Source organism: Pteropus vampyrus, unplaced genomic scaffold (assembly GCF_000151845.1).
Source record: "Pteropus vampyrus isolate Shadow unplaced genomic scaffold, Pvam_2.0 Scaffold95, whole genome shotgun sequence".
In the NCBI taxonomy this organism is placed as follows: Eukaryota; Metazoa; Chordata; class Mammalia; order Chiroptera; family Pteropodidae; genus Pteropus; species Pteropus vampyrus.
In genome coordinates, this window is record NW_011888876.1 from 4,231,987 (window position 1) to 4,247,815 (window position 15,829).

The 15,829-nt window shown below is 35.2% G+C and overlaps 1 protein-coding gene across 2 annotated transcripts in view; it reads left to right on the plus strand.

Annotated features, from left to right (window-relative positions):
• Positions 1 to 15,829, plus strand: part of NR6A1 (nuclear receptor subfamily 6 group A member 1) — a 193,150-nt gene that overhangs the window by 30,072 nt on the left and 147,249 nt on the right. For both annotated transcript variants that reach the window (XM_011364302.2, XM_011364304.2), the window contains exon 2: positions 3,061 to 3,102. In XM_011364302.2, coding sequence (XP_011362604.1) covers positions 3,061 to 3,102 — 42 coding nt within the window. The remainder of the gene's footprint in view (positions 1 to 3,060; positions 3,103 to 15,829) is intronic.

The window sequence follows — 15,829 nt, forward strand, 5'->3', positions numbered from 1 at the left end:
GTGAGGCAGACGGTTTTGGAATATGTTTGTTTATGTGGTTTAGGAGTCTGCTTTTTACTGAATAACTCTGATATCCTTTACCTTTGTGTTGAATCGAATTGAACACATGTTGGAGTTACTTCTAGTAGTGATTTGGATTCTTCTAGCTAGGAATCATTTTGCTAGCTAGATCTGTTTGCCGAGAATCTGGATGAGACTCTCAGTTTGGTAGCCAGATCTAGCCATTCCATTCACATGTCATCAGGAGGTAGGATTAGCGTTGTTCTCCATATCTCCTCAGGCCTCCTGCACTGGAGATGATCTGTAAAACCTGAGACAACATTATTAGCCAATGGTCTCAGGGCTGAGTGGAGGGAATGTAGACACAGTACTGAATTTCATAATCAGGGCTCTTCGTGACCATGAAAGGAATTTGCTTTAAGGCAAATATAAAGAGTCCTTTCCTCAGCGGGTAGCATGTATCTGGAATCACCACATCGAGCAATTTACAGGCTCAAAATATAAAAAAAAACAGTTCAAGAATCACAGCATGTAACTAAAGTGATATTAATTATGTTAGGGTTCCATCCCAGGCCTTTGAGGATGATGTCATGAATAGGTCAGTAGTTACCCTCCTATAATCTGCTCTCTGCCACCACAGACAAATCACTGGATTGGATGGACCCTAGGGATTAGTTAGTAGTAGCTCACCTATGTTGAGCTCTGACTTTGTCAAGTACTGTGCAAAGCCTTTACATGTACTATCTCATTTAACAGACCTGTAGGATAGATGCTGTTATTAACTCCAATTTATAGCAAGGTTAAGGTCCATCCTACTTGGGTCATTTGGATTGAGAGTATAAAAGGGTGCCATTAATAGAAGAAGGGAGTTTGGTTGCTAGGCAGATAAAAGCAATAGGTGGTCACTTAACCTATTTTTCTTAGTATTTTGTTTTTTAGTCACCCTCTCTTTGTATTTTATCTAGTTACTCTGAGTTCAGAATGTTGTTTCTTTTCAGAAAATGCATTAGGCTTTGTTCTTCCTTGAGACTTCTAGTAAAGCCCTTTCATTTAATGTTCAGAATCGAGGTCCAGAATAGGGAGTGACTTGCCTAAAGTCATGTAACTAAAAATAGCTTGGACTAGAACTTAGGAGAGGTCAAACTTTTCCATTATACTACCTTGCCTTCTCGAGCTTTTGTTCTATTTTTGAGTCAGTTTATATGAAGGGAATGTTTATTATCAGTTTCACACTGGCAGGATATTCAGTATTCAACCCATGCGTAATGATGTTTTTTCTTTGTTGCCTGGCATCTCTCCACAGCTTTTCTGATTCCCATTGCCTTTTTGTGGAAAGGCTTTAAGGTTGCTCTGAGGTGAGCCTTCACAGGCATCTCATCTGTGAAGTGTTTAGCAGCTTCCAAACAGTGATGTTTCACACCAGATTTTCCCATTCAGACCTTTCAAACACTTTTTGGGCTAGACTTAGATTTTCGGATTCTGTGACTTTCTTCCCCCAGACTGTGATCTAGAAGTAGGCTTATGTTTTCTGTTCAGTTCATCCTGCTTTTGAGCACCTTTCATAACGTGTTGGCAACTGTTCTGGGCATAGAAGCAGCTCTGGAGATGCATATGGCATGGTCCCTACCCTTGTAGAGCGCACTATCTAGTAGAGGAGGCAGATATTTAAATTGTTCATTCATCTTTTGGTGAATCCAGGAGCGGCCTCTCCTTTTTTCCATATTTCACAGTGATGGTAATATTTGAGCTGGACTTGAAGGATGACTAGTTCTTCACCAGGTGGAGGAGGAGGAGGAAGCACAGGAAGGCAAGAAGGGATGTGGCATGTTTGGTGAATGGTGTGGCCAAAATATTTAGGATTGCAAAGAACATTTAGAGTTTTCGTGTTTAAACAGTGTATCTGCTACTTGAATCCTTTTCCACATGTTCCCTGTCGCTAGTCTGGCTTCTGGTTGCCTAGCTGTGATGACAGAAAATGCACTTATGTTCCTGTAGTCCTAGTTATGCTCCATAATTCTCGAATTTACTATTGAGATACTATAGTTGATGTTTATTGAACAGTTACTTTGTGCAAGGCTTGTGAGAGGGGATGCAGCTGTAAACAAGACAGGCCATGTCTCTCTCCCGTGGAACATTCTAATAGTGGAGTCAGACAATGAACAAATAATTCTTTGTTGATGAGCACACTGTTTATTATAGAAAATTATAATGGAGCTTTGACCTTACATATGAGACAGAGATAAGGGAGGCAAGAAAAAGCTTTTTGGAGGAAATATTTAAACTGATAATGAGTAGAAAACAAACTGGAAAAAGTCAGCAATCATTCCAGGAAAAAAAGAACTTTTCATCAACTGTGTTTAGAACACCTGTGTGTTTGCCATTTGCCGTGCTTGATTTTTCTCCTCAGTGTGATAGTTATACACCAATCAGCCAAATGGAGCTCTGACTTTTGGGGCCTGAAATATGCTTTGAGAGGTATTCATTCCAACTTGAATACCATACTTATTAATAGAAGAATCACTTCCATTTGTGTGTATAGGTAAAATTCTTCAGCATCTGTGAAAATTTTAAGTAAAATTACCTGGTTTGATATTTGTTAAGTTCACATTTTATATATTTTACTTTTGGAAGATAATTGATACTGTTAAGTATAACATGACAGATATTAAATAAATTGTAATTTTCCTGTGAATTTTTATTCCAATTAACATTGCATGCTTACTCATAATTATTTGTGCTGTTGTTTATTGAGCCCCTACTGTGTGCCAAGGACTGTGCTAAATGAGCACTTTATATTGGTATCTCACTTAATTCTCATTACTACTCTGTGGTAAGTGCTGTTACTATCTTTTTTTTTTTTTTTTAATTTAAAGATGATGAAATGGAGGGTCAGAGAGGGATATACAGTAGGTAAATGTTATAGAGCTAGGGTTTAAATCCAAATTTGACTTCTGAGTCTGGATTTTTTTTTTATGCCCTATGATATTTGCATTTTCATATGGAATCACTTTGGAGTAATTCACTAATCATAATCTTTTTTTCCTATTGTTTTCTTTTTAGGTTTTTGTCAGGATGAATTGGCAGAGCTCGACCCAGGCACTAGTAAGTTCCAAATGTTACCAAGTGTTCATGACTCAAAAAGGATGTGTGCATGTACTTTTAAATGTATAACTTAAGGTGTCATTGATAGGCACTATTGACTCAGATTTTATTTCACTGTAATTTATAATTATGGGGAGGGCATTATATCTTTTCTAGTTGTTTTCTTTTTCTTCTAATATTCAGTGGCTAGGATCTAGCCATTTAATAGAAAACTGATTTGCTGAAAATTTCTATTTGGTATCTGTCTCTTTGCCCTGTTATCCATTCTCCCATGAAGCCAATAACGACAAAAATTGTGCTTTTATTTATGCACATATAGAACCATATACCCACAACCACTTTCCTAAAGTATTGACTAGTTTTGACATAATTTCTTTCAAAGAAGGATTATGTTTGGTTTAGATATTTAAAATGGATAACTTTTGTGTTATAGTTTAATTTCTGAAGCATCTTCGTCTATATTCTTAAGGTTAAGGTATGAAAGTGACCATTTCAAGATCTAATTAAAAGATGCTTTTCAGGACCATGTAAGTCTTGATCATAGATAATCGTCTCTGTTTCCAGTGCTCTTAAAATGGCGCACATCATTCTTGGATATGCTTATAGCTATTAGAAGTAGTACATGGGAACATCTAGTATATGCAGACCTCAGTTTGCTATAATGCCAAAAGGTCGAATAATAATTTGAGAATCCATGAGATGATCTAGAGTTATTTTTCTGGTTCTGGTACTTTTTAGGGTCATGCTGGCTATTTGTCACAAATCTGCTATTGAGGTAAGTGGTAAAGTTCACCTTCTCACCCTCCTGGCTAATATCAGCTCTCTGATGTTGTGGAGCTTTTCATATATCATGCCCCCCCACGCCCCCACCTTAATAGTATAAACATTTATATTTTTATACTTATTAATTGTGATACAATGCTTACCAAACACCAGGGAAATAAATTTGTCTTTCCAGAAATTGGAAAGTTCAGAATTAGTTTTGTAGGTAGTGTAGGCTCAGTTTACCCTGCCCTGCCACCCGAAATCCCAGTACCTGTAAGTGAACACACTATTTTTTCTTTGTCTCTCTCTTATGAATAGCCTTTATTTAGGAGGAGGAGGAAAAGGTAAATTCTTGAGCCATGGTTCTTTCTCAGAAGCGTTTTTGAACACTAGGGAGGACATTTAGATGCCTTATAATCTTTCAGATAGAACCATATATAAAGCATGCCAGATAATTGAAAACTCTGTTAAACATTGAGTGTTCTCTGTTCTAGGCCTAGTATTTACACAAATAAGTCATATGGTAACTGTCTATTAGAACATATTTTCTTATCCAAAATTATTTGAAAAAAAAATTTTTTTTAAAACCTCTAATTTATGACATAGCACCCAAACTTATTCTCCTTTTCTGCATTTAGTAGCAATTGAAAATAGCTCATTTTCTAGGAAAGGCCCTTGATGATATTCTCATCAAGGTTATTATTGAGTGATTGATTCTTCTTTCTGGGCCAACTGATCCTAATTTCTTTAACGTTTCTTCATAGAATTTCTAGCTAGATATGATGATTTATGGATCTCTCTATTCCATGAAGATGAACAAATATTGAATCGTAATTTTATATATCAGTATGGAAAAGGAGTCACCTAAAAAAAAAATCACTTTTATTTTCAAAGTTGTACTTAGCTTATGTGGATAATATTCTTCGTATTCCCCATATTATCTTTGTGAAGTCAGTAGTGTTTTTATTCTTTCTCTTTGAAGAAATACATAAAGATCTGATATTAAAATAATAAATGGGCAGAAATAAAAATTTGTTATCTCAATCCGAACCAGTCTTGGAGTTCAAATGAACATGCTCAGCCCTACTGAGTGATAAGAATCTTCAAGACCAGGGTGGGTAGTGTGTATTTTGTTGAATTGGTTGTGGTTGTTGATACTGCAAATTCCTTGGCTTCTGACTGGGAAGGAATGATGTCTCCTGTGTTAATACTTCATGACTTTTGCATGTAAGATTTAGAACAATAGGAATTTCTCTGTGATGCATCTTTGGAATTTAGAGGTTCCAATATCTCCCCTAATCCCCAAATTCCTGATAGAGAAAGCCTGCCTGCTCCTACTTGCTTATTTTGGAACAGGAAATACCATTTTTGCTGATTTCCCATTGTGCCCCACAGTGGTTGTAGACAGCAAGCTTAGGACAACAGGTGAGATGTTTTTGGAACTAGATGAGGAAGGACTGACTTGTTCAATTCAAATGGCCTTTTTTCTTTCTTTTTTACCTTTTCTGTGATAGAGCAGATGGATAGCCATGTTTAGAATATGGGCAGCTATTCACACTTCGGTTGCCTTCCTATGATTCCTGGGCTTCCTGGAGTCCAATGTTACGGCACAGGTTCAGGCTAAGTTCATTTCTACAAGAAGCATCTCTGTACCCTGCCCATTAGCATAAGCTAAGGACAAGGGCAGTCAAAGGTCAAGAGAAGTTCAAAACAGCATAACCTTTCTGTGCTTCTGTTTCCAAATAACCTTAGTCTGTCCTGCTCCCCGAGATTTTTCCTCGGCCATCATGTTTACCGTGTAGTTGTAAAACTCAAGAGAACAAGGACTGACTTGATACAAGGGAAGTTAGAGAATAGAAGTCATTGTTGCTTAAAACAGGAGAAATAATTGATTTATGTTTGGGGGCCAATTAGGCTATAAAACAGGAACAGTAAAGGGACCTGTGACTTTAGGACAGCTACTTGTTCTGATTTCTGTCCCACAGACAAGGGGTTCCCCAATAAAGGCTGTCAACTTTTTAGGCTAAATTATTAATTCCTTTCATGCCTCTCAGGGATTGTAAACAGCACATAATACAGGAAAACAATTGATACTGTTCGGTTATTGGCCAGATAGAGGGTCAAAGGGTAAATAGTTGGATTAGCAACAGCTGTTCTTCCTCTGAAGTCAAACTTTTGTCCTTATTATCTATTTCAGCAAAGCTATTCCTGAGTTTTTGGACTGTAAATAGTTAAATCCATTTCTCTTCTTGTAAAGTAATTTTACAAATAACTAGAGGATAAATATTGACCAAAATTTAAAATACTCATTTTAATTCCGTTTCCAAAGTTGAAGATGAGCATTCTTTTTGGTATGTGTTGACTATGTTGTTTAATGTTCAAAAAGTATTTATTATCTCAAGGAAAGTAACTGCTTGAAATTAGACACACTAAAAGTTTTTTAGCTATTTTTTTTTTTATCGACTCCTTAAGGATCTTGGTATTGCTTCATTAAAAGAAAAAAATTCCTTTATTTAAACTGATATTAGGGACAATGCATGTTCATTGTGGAAAACACTGAAAGAAAAACATAAACACTCCCAATCCCACCACCTGGAAATAACCATTATTTCTTATTTGAGAATATGTCCTTCCATTTGTGTCTCAGCTTATTTTTTTACATAAATAAATATGAATTGTAACATACATACAATTTTGTATATTGTTACTGCCTCCCACCACTAAGCATTACATTGGGAGCATCGTCCCAAGTCATAAAACATTTTTCATAAATGTTTTTAATGGCAGGATAATATTTTATTCTAATAACTTTACCATGATTTATTTAACCATTCTCCTATTTTGGGGCAGTTAGATTGTTTCCGGTTTCTTCTACATTATAAATAATGTCACACATTTTTTTGTCTGCATTTCAGTTGATTTCTTTAGCTTTTTATATAAACAAAATTCTTCAGAATTAAGAACATGAACTCTGGCTCAAGATTCCTTGATTTTAACTTGGCTTCAATATTTAGTAGCTCTGAAATCTTGGCTAAGTTATTTAACCTCTTTGTGCCTCAGTGTTTCCATCTGTAAATGGAGACAATAAAAAGTTATTCCTACTTTACAGGCCTGTTGTGAGGATTAAATGAAATAATATATGTATTGAGAATAATGCTTGGTCAGTGGTAAACACTATTAAGTGTATGCTGTTCTAGGTTATGCAGCATAATGTTGAAATTCTCAGTCTCTCTGTACTTATGGGCTGCTGTAACTGTACTTTAGTCAATTAAACTAGCCTGTGTTTCTTAATGACACAAAGATAAATCATTCCAGATGTTAGCAGGTGTAAGTTACTGCTTCAAGTAAGTAGTTCCTTCAGTTTATATACTGAGCTCACTACTGCTGACCACTTTGACCAAGACTGTTCTTTACCAATCTGGTTGACTGTTAGAATGTTTTGGGCCCCTTCCCCCAACCAGCAGTAGGTAACCTCTCAAATGACCATCTGCCAACCCATTTATTTAACCTCTTAGGAAACTAAAGAAGTTAACCCTCTGCTCATTTAAAACAAATACTCAGGTTGTGTACTTTCTCTTGGGTCAGTAGCAAGGCCTTATAGAGAACATGCTGAGGAAGAAAATCGAGCAGTTAAAAACCTGACCATTACCATTTTGAAAACACAGCATGACTTGGATTCTTGCTGACCCAGACGTTAAAATATATATATACACATGTATAATTTTTTTTTCCTACTGATCAAGGATGTAGGTAAATGAGCATTTTAAAAGAAACTTGAAAGTTAAATTAATCTTTGCCCTTTATTGCCATACTGATAGATCCCCACCAAGCAGGGACCCATGGGTGAGCTTTAGAATAAGATAGCCTAACATCAGTAGCTTACTCTGGCTTTGTATTCTGTAAAGCATTCTGGGATCTCAAAGAGACTTTAGTTGATCCTTCAAGCTACAAAAGAGAAATGTACATCTCAGCTAGAGCAACCATAGGTTCTATCCAGAATTCCAGTATTCTGTATCATAGCCTAATGGGTCCATTCCTAGTGTTCAAACTATAGGTCACAATTTTTAATCTCAGGAAACAGTTCAGTAAGCCCAAATTTAGTCTGAAGAGAGTGGACTTAGAGGCTGTATGCTAGAGATCAAGGAAGGAAGGAAAATTAGGATTTATTGGCAAGTGTTCCTTATGTACAAGGTACTTTGCATGTATTCAGTGGGAGTAAGAAGAGTTACATCGTATAAATTTATCTAATTTTAAGCTTGACTTTGTAATACCTAGTTCATTGTTATTTTCGTCCTTCCCCATTTCTCTTTTTCCTCTTTGATGTATGCCAAGCTAAGATAAAGTTCCTGCCCTCAAAGACTCTGGTTTAGTTAGGAAGACAGACACAAAATTTGATAATATGTGACTTTTACTAACTAATAATAATAATAACTAGTACTTATTACACACTAAATGCTTCACATGCATTGTGCATTAAGCACTCAAAAAAACTGTTTAAAAAGATACTATCCCTATCTTACAGATGAGAATGCTGAGGCCTGGGGAAGGTATTTGACTCACCCCAGAGTACATAGTGGAGAAGTATCTAAGACTTTAGAGCTGCTGTTTTCATTAATCTTCTATCCAGTCTCTTGACTGGGACAGGTCTCAAAAGCTAATGGAAGAGTTTAAGGAAATATAATGATTTCTAACATATTTAATGGGGCTTTTTATGTACAGAAGAATAAAGGCTTTTCTAAGTATAATTTGGGCTCTTTTGCATATATTAGAATGATTTTGGACACAATTCACTGTGGAGTAGGTTCCCAAAGAGATTTCTTCTGTGGCTCAGGTTCAGAATTTATGCACTATTTATCAGACAGGTTTTTTCCTGAAACAAATGAAGGTAAGTTCACAAATCTCCCTTGTTTTCCCTTTATGTCATCTTTCCTCCACAACATTCTGTTAGTGATTTAGGTATTTCGCGTTCATAACTTTTCCAAAAGCTTGCTTAGAATCTGCTGGATCACTGCTAGATCAAGTCTCCCGAATGTGACCTTTTGCTGTGGAGTTCCCTTCTGATAAGGATTCTTTTGAACAGGGTGGGGGTAGCATGAGATCCAGAGCTTAGGCCAAACCCTCATCCCCTTGACCTCTGCCCCTATTTCAGAGTTTATACTGACTTGGTAGGGACTCCCTATGGAGCCAAGAGTTTAGGACTTGTTTACAATTGATGAAAAGATAGTTGCATTCAAAGGCTGTTGTTGGGTCCTTGGAGAGTCATGGATCTCTGCCATTATCTCTGGTGGGTGCAGGGAATGCGTGAACATCTGGGTCTGGAGATTTGTAATGGTTGACTAAGAAGGAATGAGAATAAACTCTGAAGCTGGATAGGCTGCTGAAATAGTTCTTTCCATAGGAGCAGTACTCAGTAACATTTTGAGAGCGGAGATTCATATAAACCTTTGTTTTTTTCATCTAAAAAAAAAAAGCTGAAAGTGGTTGTTGAAATTCAATATATGATAACAAGGGGGAATGTGTGGAAATTCTTCTCTTCCTTTTTTTGCTGTCTCACCAGAGAGAAAGTTTGCCGTGTTAGGTAAATATATCGAGTAGTGGAGGGAAACCCTAGATTATTAAAATCACCCTCTTCCAAGTTATGCATAGTTTTACAAATTAGTATTTTCTCTAAAAATCTTGTGGTGCTCTGTGTATGCTGAGGTCAGTATAGCAACTCAGTCCCAAATGAGTCATCATATGCCTTTTCTGGGCACACTTTAGACCACTCTTCATTTAGCCTCTGTAACTGAAGTTACATATCTTTTTTTCCCCCAATAATTGTTGTAGATATGAATCTGGAAAAAAAAGATAAGCACTTTTTTTTCGGAGAGTGCTGACAGTCACTGTGAACCAAGATTGAACAAATACATCCTCTGTTGATAAGCATAGGAAAAGATAAACTTCATGAATAATAAGATTCGAAGTGAAAATGCAGTGTTATATCTCTTTCACCTTAGCACAAAATTTCGTGTGCTAAATGTAGTCTGGCCTATAGATGTATTTTGATTACCTGGATGTTTAAATAAAAGCGTGCTAGTTGCCAACATTTAAACCTTGCAAGAGTCTCATAAAAATTTGAGTTTCTGGCCTTCATGATAAATTGGAAGATCTAACACTGCGCCTGGATTTTTATGTGGCACCTGTTGGCTGAAACAAAGTGGTGGCTGCCCTCTTTAAGTGAGCATGCACTTCCAGGTTTGCCACAAAACCACGTGGCCTCTTTCATCCACTTATGTTTCCTGTCAGTCTTCTGTAGGCATCTGAGTTTGCAACTTCTGCGTTAAAGAATGATAATTATCAGTGCAGATGAAGGTGTGGGAAAATGGAAACTCTTATGAGTGGAATCTAATAATATCTGTGAAAACTGAAAATGTGCAGGTTTATTTTGATAGAGTTAATAGTTTAAAATTTAAAATTGCAGATTTAGCAATTCATACATAGTCATAGGTATTTATTCTGTGAGAAGTGACAGATATGCAAAATGTATATTCACAGATACTCCTTTCAGAATTTATAATAGCAAAAAAAAAAAAAAGGAAATAGTTCAGAAGTTTAATAGGAGGCTAGTTAAATGAGTTGCAGTTATCTATGCAGTGGAATATTACAGAATCATTACGGAGAAGGCAGATTTTAGTCTGGAAGAAGATACACTAAGCTATTTGTTAACAGTGGTATCTTTGGGCAAATGGGATTGCAGGCTAACTTTCATGATTTCTGTGTTTTAATTTTTTTTTTAAATGAGGCTCTTGTATTAAGAAAAAGATATAGTATGTATTTTTTTTTAAAAGAATCTCTGGTTCTCATATCAGCTGCCAAGTTTCCAAGGCTGTTCTGCCAAACTGAGCCACCCGGGCTCAGCTTCTCACTTAGATCAAGATTATACATTTCGGAATTCTGTTATCTTGAAATTGCTTTAAGGAAGGGGAATCAGTGTCCTCAAGTAGCAGGAGCCATCGTGAAGCCCAAGTACAGGGTAAAAGCCCCGAGTAGCGTTTTCAGGCTTCTCCTTGCAGCTCTGCCTCCCTTCACTAATCAAGCTATCAGAATTGGCCTCCAATCTGTGTCAGGCTTGACATTACCATACTGTCAAGAATGAGGGGAGCCCTAGTAGCTTCTTATATGAACTGCTCTCCTGCAGTCACAGGGTTATATTGCTGAAAGGGAACATAGTGGAAGATAACGTGGAGCAGTGGAAAAAAACATGAGTTTGCATCTTTGACACTTCCTTGCTGAGTGACCATAGGCAACCTGTGAAGCTTAGGTTTTTCATCCATAAAACCCTTGATGGGGGTTGTTTAAAAAAATAAGTGAAATACTACATGTGAATAAGTAAAAATAAGTAAAAATAAGTAATAACCCTTGATGGGGGTTGTTTAAAAAAATAAGTAAGATACTACATGTGAATTGCCTAGCACTTAGCTGTTCTAGCCATTCCTATATGTTTATCCTTTGCTGAAATACCTAATGGTTTCTAACTTTTTTGGTTACTACTTAGTGAGCATTTTCTGTATACTAATGGTTTTGAAGCATTATCTTATTTATTCTTTCTGGCAGCTCTATGAGGTTGTTCTCAACTCTTGTTCTCCCCATTTCACAGATGAGGAAACTGACAGTTTAACACTTGGCTAAGGTCACACAGCTGGTAAGTGGCAGAGCTGGAGTCAATGTACTTTTTACCTTTCTAAGATAGTGATATGATTTACATACAATGAAATGTACAGATAATTGTAAGGTTCAAATAGTTTTCACAAATACATGTACCCTTGGTAATCCATGTTCCATCAAGATACAGCACATTGCCATTCCTTTAGAAAATTCCTTTATGCTTTCTCTCAGTTGATCCTACTATTCTATCCCAAGAGACAATAAATTCTGGTTTTTGTCATGATAGATTAGTTTTGCCTGTTCTAAAATGTCATATAAATGGAATCATATGACATGTACTCTTTTGTGTCTAATATTTTTCAGCATAATGTTTTTGAGACTCAGCCATGTTGTTGCGGGTGCTAAATAGTTTATTTCTATTTATTTCTGAGTAGTATTCCATTGACTCTATCACAGTTTATCTACTCACCTGTTGATACCTGGACTGTTTCTAGTTTTTGGCTGTTATGAATTAAGCAGCTATGCAAATTCTTGTACAAGGTTTTTGTGGATATATGTTTTTATTTTTCTTTGACATATATCTAGGAATTGTTAGGTCATATGGTAGATGTGTATGTTAAACTTTTAAAATGAAATTGCTGAACTGTTTATACATTTTGCAGTTACAGTAGTATATGAGTTCTAGTTGTTCCACATCCTTGTAGATGTGTGGTGTTGTCAACTTTTAACTTTTTAAAAGTCACTCTAGTGAGCCTGTAATGGAACTGATGTGGTTTTAATTTACATTTCCCTGATGACTAATTATGTTGATCACCTTTTCATGCCCTTATTAGCCATTCATATATCATCTTTTAGAAGTGTCTATTCAAAGTCTTGACTATTAAAAAAATCATGTTCTTTGTCTTATTATCGAGTTATGCTGTTTTTTTATGTCCTTCATGAGATATGTGTTGTGAATGTTTTCTATAGTCTGGGGCTTCTGTTCTACTTTGTTAATGTGTTTTTTGTTCAGTAGAAGTTTTATATTTTTATGAGGTCCAACTTATTGATTTTTTTCTTTTGTGATTAATGCTTTCTGTGTCTTCCCCGAGAAATCTTGATCTAACCTGAGGTTACAAAGGTATTCTGTGTTTTCTGCTGGAAACTTTATGGTTCTGGCTTTTACATTTATATCTATAACCCATGTTTAAATTAATTTTTTGTATGTTATGAGATAGGAATCAGTCTTTTTATATGAATATTAATTTTTTAGCACCATTTTTTGAAAGATTTTCCTCATTGAATTTTTGATATACTTGCTGAAAAGTAATTTGCTTTTTATATGTGAATCTATAGACTCTATATTTTCTTCCATTAATCTATATATCTTTACAACATCTTGAGCTTTGTAATAAATCTAGAAATCAGGTACTGTTAGTCTTCTAACTCCACATAATACTTCATTGTATGTATATATGAATTAGTCTTCTAATTCTTTATTTTCTAAGTTGTTTTGGCTGTTTTATCTATCCGTAAACATTTTTGAATCAGCTTGTCAAAATTTTTTCAAGCAAAAAAGCCTGCTGAGATTTTCTTTGGATTGCACCGATCTTATCAGTTTGGGGAGAGTTGTAATTTTAGAATTGAGTCTTCTGATCTATGAATTCTGTGTGTCTTTCCACTTACTTAGAACTATTTTTTCTCAGCAGTAATTTTAAAAGATTGGTGTTAAGATCTTGTATATCTTTCTTTAAACTTTTCCCTAAGTATTACATATTTTTAATGCTATAGTAAATGGTATTCTTTTAAATTTTTATTTTTTAATTGTTGCTAGTATATAGAAATGCAATTGATATTTATATATTGAGTTTGTATTGTACAAGATTGTCAAAATAGTTTACTAGTTCTGGTAACTTTTAAAAATAAATTTCTTGAGACTTTTTATGTGTACATCTGTGAATAAAGACAATTTTACTTCTTCCTTTTTGATGTTTATGACTTTTGTTTATTTTTCTTACCTTATTGCATTGGGTAAGATTTCCAGTTCAATAGTAGATAAAAATGATGAGAATGACATTCTTGTCTTGTTTTTGATCTTAGAGGGAAACACTTCAATATTTCACTATCAAGTATGATATTAGCTATAGGTTTTTTCCTTTTTTTATTTTTCATTTTTAAAAATTGTGGTAAAACACACATAACATAATGTTCACCATCTTAACCAGTTTTAAGTGTTCAGTTTAGTGCCATTAAATACATGCACAGTGTTGTCCAACCATCACTGCCATCCATCCACAGACCTCTTTTCATCTTGTAAAACTGAAAATCTGTACCCATTGACAATATGTTCCCATTCCCCGAGCCTCCTGCAACCACCATTCTACTTTCTTTCTCTATGAATTTGACTATTCTAGGTGTCTCATGTCAATGGAATCAAACAGTATTTGTCCTTGTGTGCCTGCCTGGCTTTTTTCACTTAGTATTATGTTTTCAAACTTTACCCAGGTTGTGTCAGAATTTCCTTCCTTAAGGCTGAATAATACTTCATCGTATGTATATATGACATTTTGTCTATCTATTCATCTCCTGATGGACATTTGAGTTGCTTATACCTTTTCGCTATTGTGATTAATGCTCCTGTGAAATGTGAGTGTACAAATATCTCTTCAAGTCCTTTTTGCAGTTTTTTTTGGTATATATCCAGTACTGGAATTGCTGGATCACATGGTAATTCTGTTTTCAATTTTTTGAGGAACCACCATACTGTTTCCACAGTGGCTGCACCATTTTACGTTCCCACTAACGGTGCACACGGGTTCTAATTTTTCTGCATCCTTATTAATACTTGTTGTTTTGCGTGTTTTTCATAGTAGCCATCCTAATAGGTGCGAGGTTATATTTCATTGCAGTTTTGATTTGCATTTCCCTGGTGATCAATGATGGGAAACATGTTTTCAAGTGCTTACTAGCTATTTGTATATATTCTTTGGAGAAATGAGTATTTAAGTCTTTTGTCCATGTTTTAATGTCTTTTTTTTTTTTTTTTTAGGTTATAAGAGTTCCTTGTATGTTCTGGATATTAACCCCTTATCAGATAAATGATTTGCAAATATTTTCTCTCATTTCGTGGATTGCCTTTTCACTCTGTTGATTGTGTCCTTTTATACATAGAAGTTTTTAATTTTGATGTAGTACAATTATTGTTTCTTTTGTTGCCTGAGCCTTTGATATTATATCCAAGGAATCATTGCCAGATCCAGTGTCTCAAAGCTTTTACTCTATTTTCCTCTAAAGGTTTTATTTATAGTTTTAGGTCTTACATTTAGGTTTTTGATCGACTTTGGGGTAATTTTTGTATATATGGTATAAGATAAGGTGCATATTTATTCTGTTGCATGTGAATATTCAGTTTTGCCATCAGTATTTGCTGAAAAGATTGTCATTTACCCCATTCAGTATGTTGGCAACCTCGTTGAAAATCACTGACCATATGTGAGGGCTCTCTATTTCATTTGTCTGTATTTCTGTTTTTATGTCAGTACCATACTGTTTTGATTACAGTAGCTTTGTAGCAAGTTTTGAAATCAGGAAGCTATGTGTTATTCGTAGATGCCCTTTATCAACTTGAGGAAGTTCCCTTGTATTTCTAGTTTGCTAAGTGTTTTTTTTTCTTTTTATCATGGATAGTGTCAAAATTTTCAAATATTGCTTCTGCGTTATTTAGATAAGACTGTGAATTTGATGAATTGCACTGATTGATTTGTGAAAATTGAACTAGCCTTGCAATCCTAGGATAAGCCTTATCTGGGCATGATGTATTATCATTTTTATATATTGCCGAATTTAACTTGGTGGATTTTTGTGATTATGTTTGTAAGAGTCAAAGCCTATATTCTTACCCTCCTTGCCATACTTCCTCCAAAAAATTTTTATTTTTATTTAATTCATTATTTTGGACACATTCCTTTTTGTTTTCTTTCTGTGAACCGTAGTTTTTCATGTAGACATAAAACAAAACTAGCTGGCTTTCTAGATAGGTTTAGGCTCTTTCCTTCTTCAAATTTGAAGTCTCCATCTAGTGGTATCTTTTGGAAGCACAAAGGTGGGAATAAACAGTGGCATTTATTCTTGTTTAGTCCACTAGGTGGCAACAGGCCCTAACTGAAGAGCCAAGATCAAGGAATCAGAAAAAGAGAAAACACAGTGCTTGTAAAACTCATAATAAAATAGAACAAAAAACCAAGATTTTCTGTAGAATAATACTACTAGGCCTCAAATATGAGAGAAAGAATGAGCTCTTGGCTCATTCTAAGAGCATGTATGAAAACTCTAAAAATAT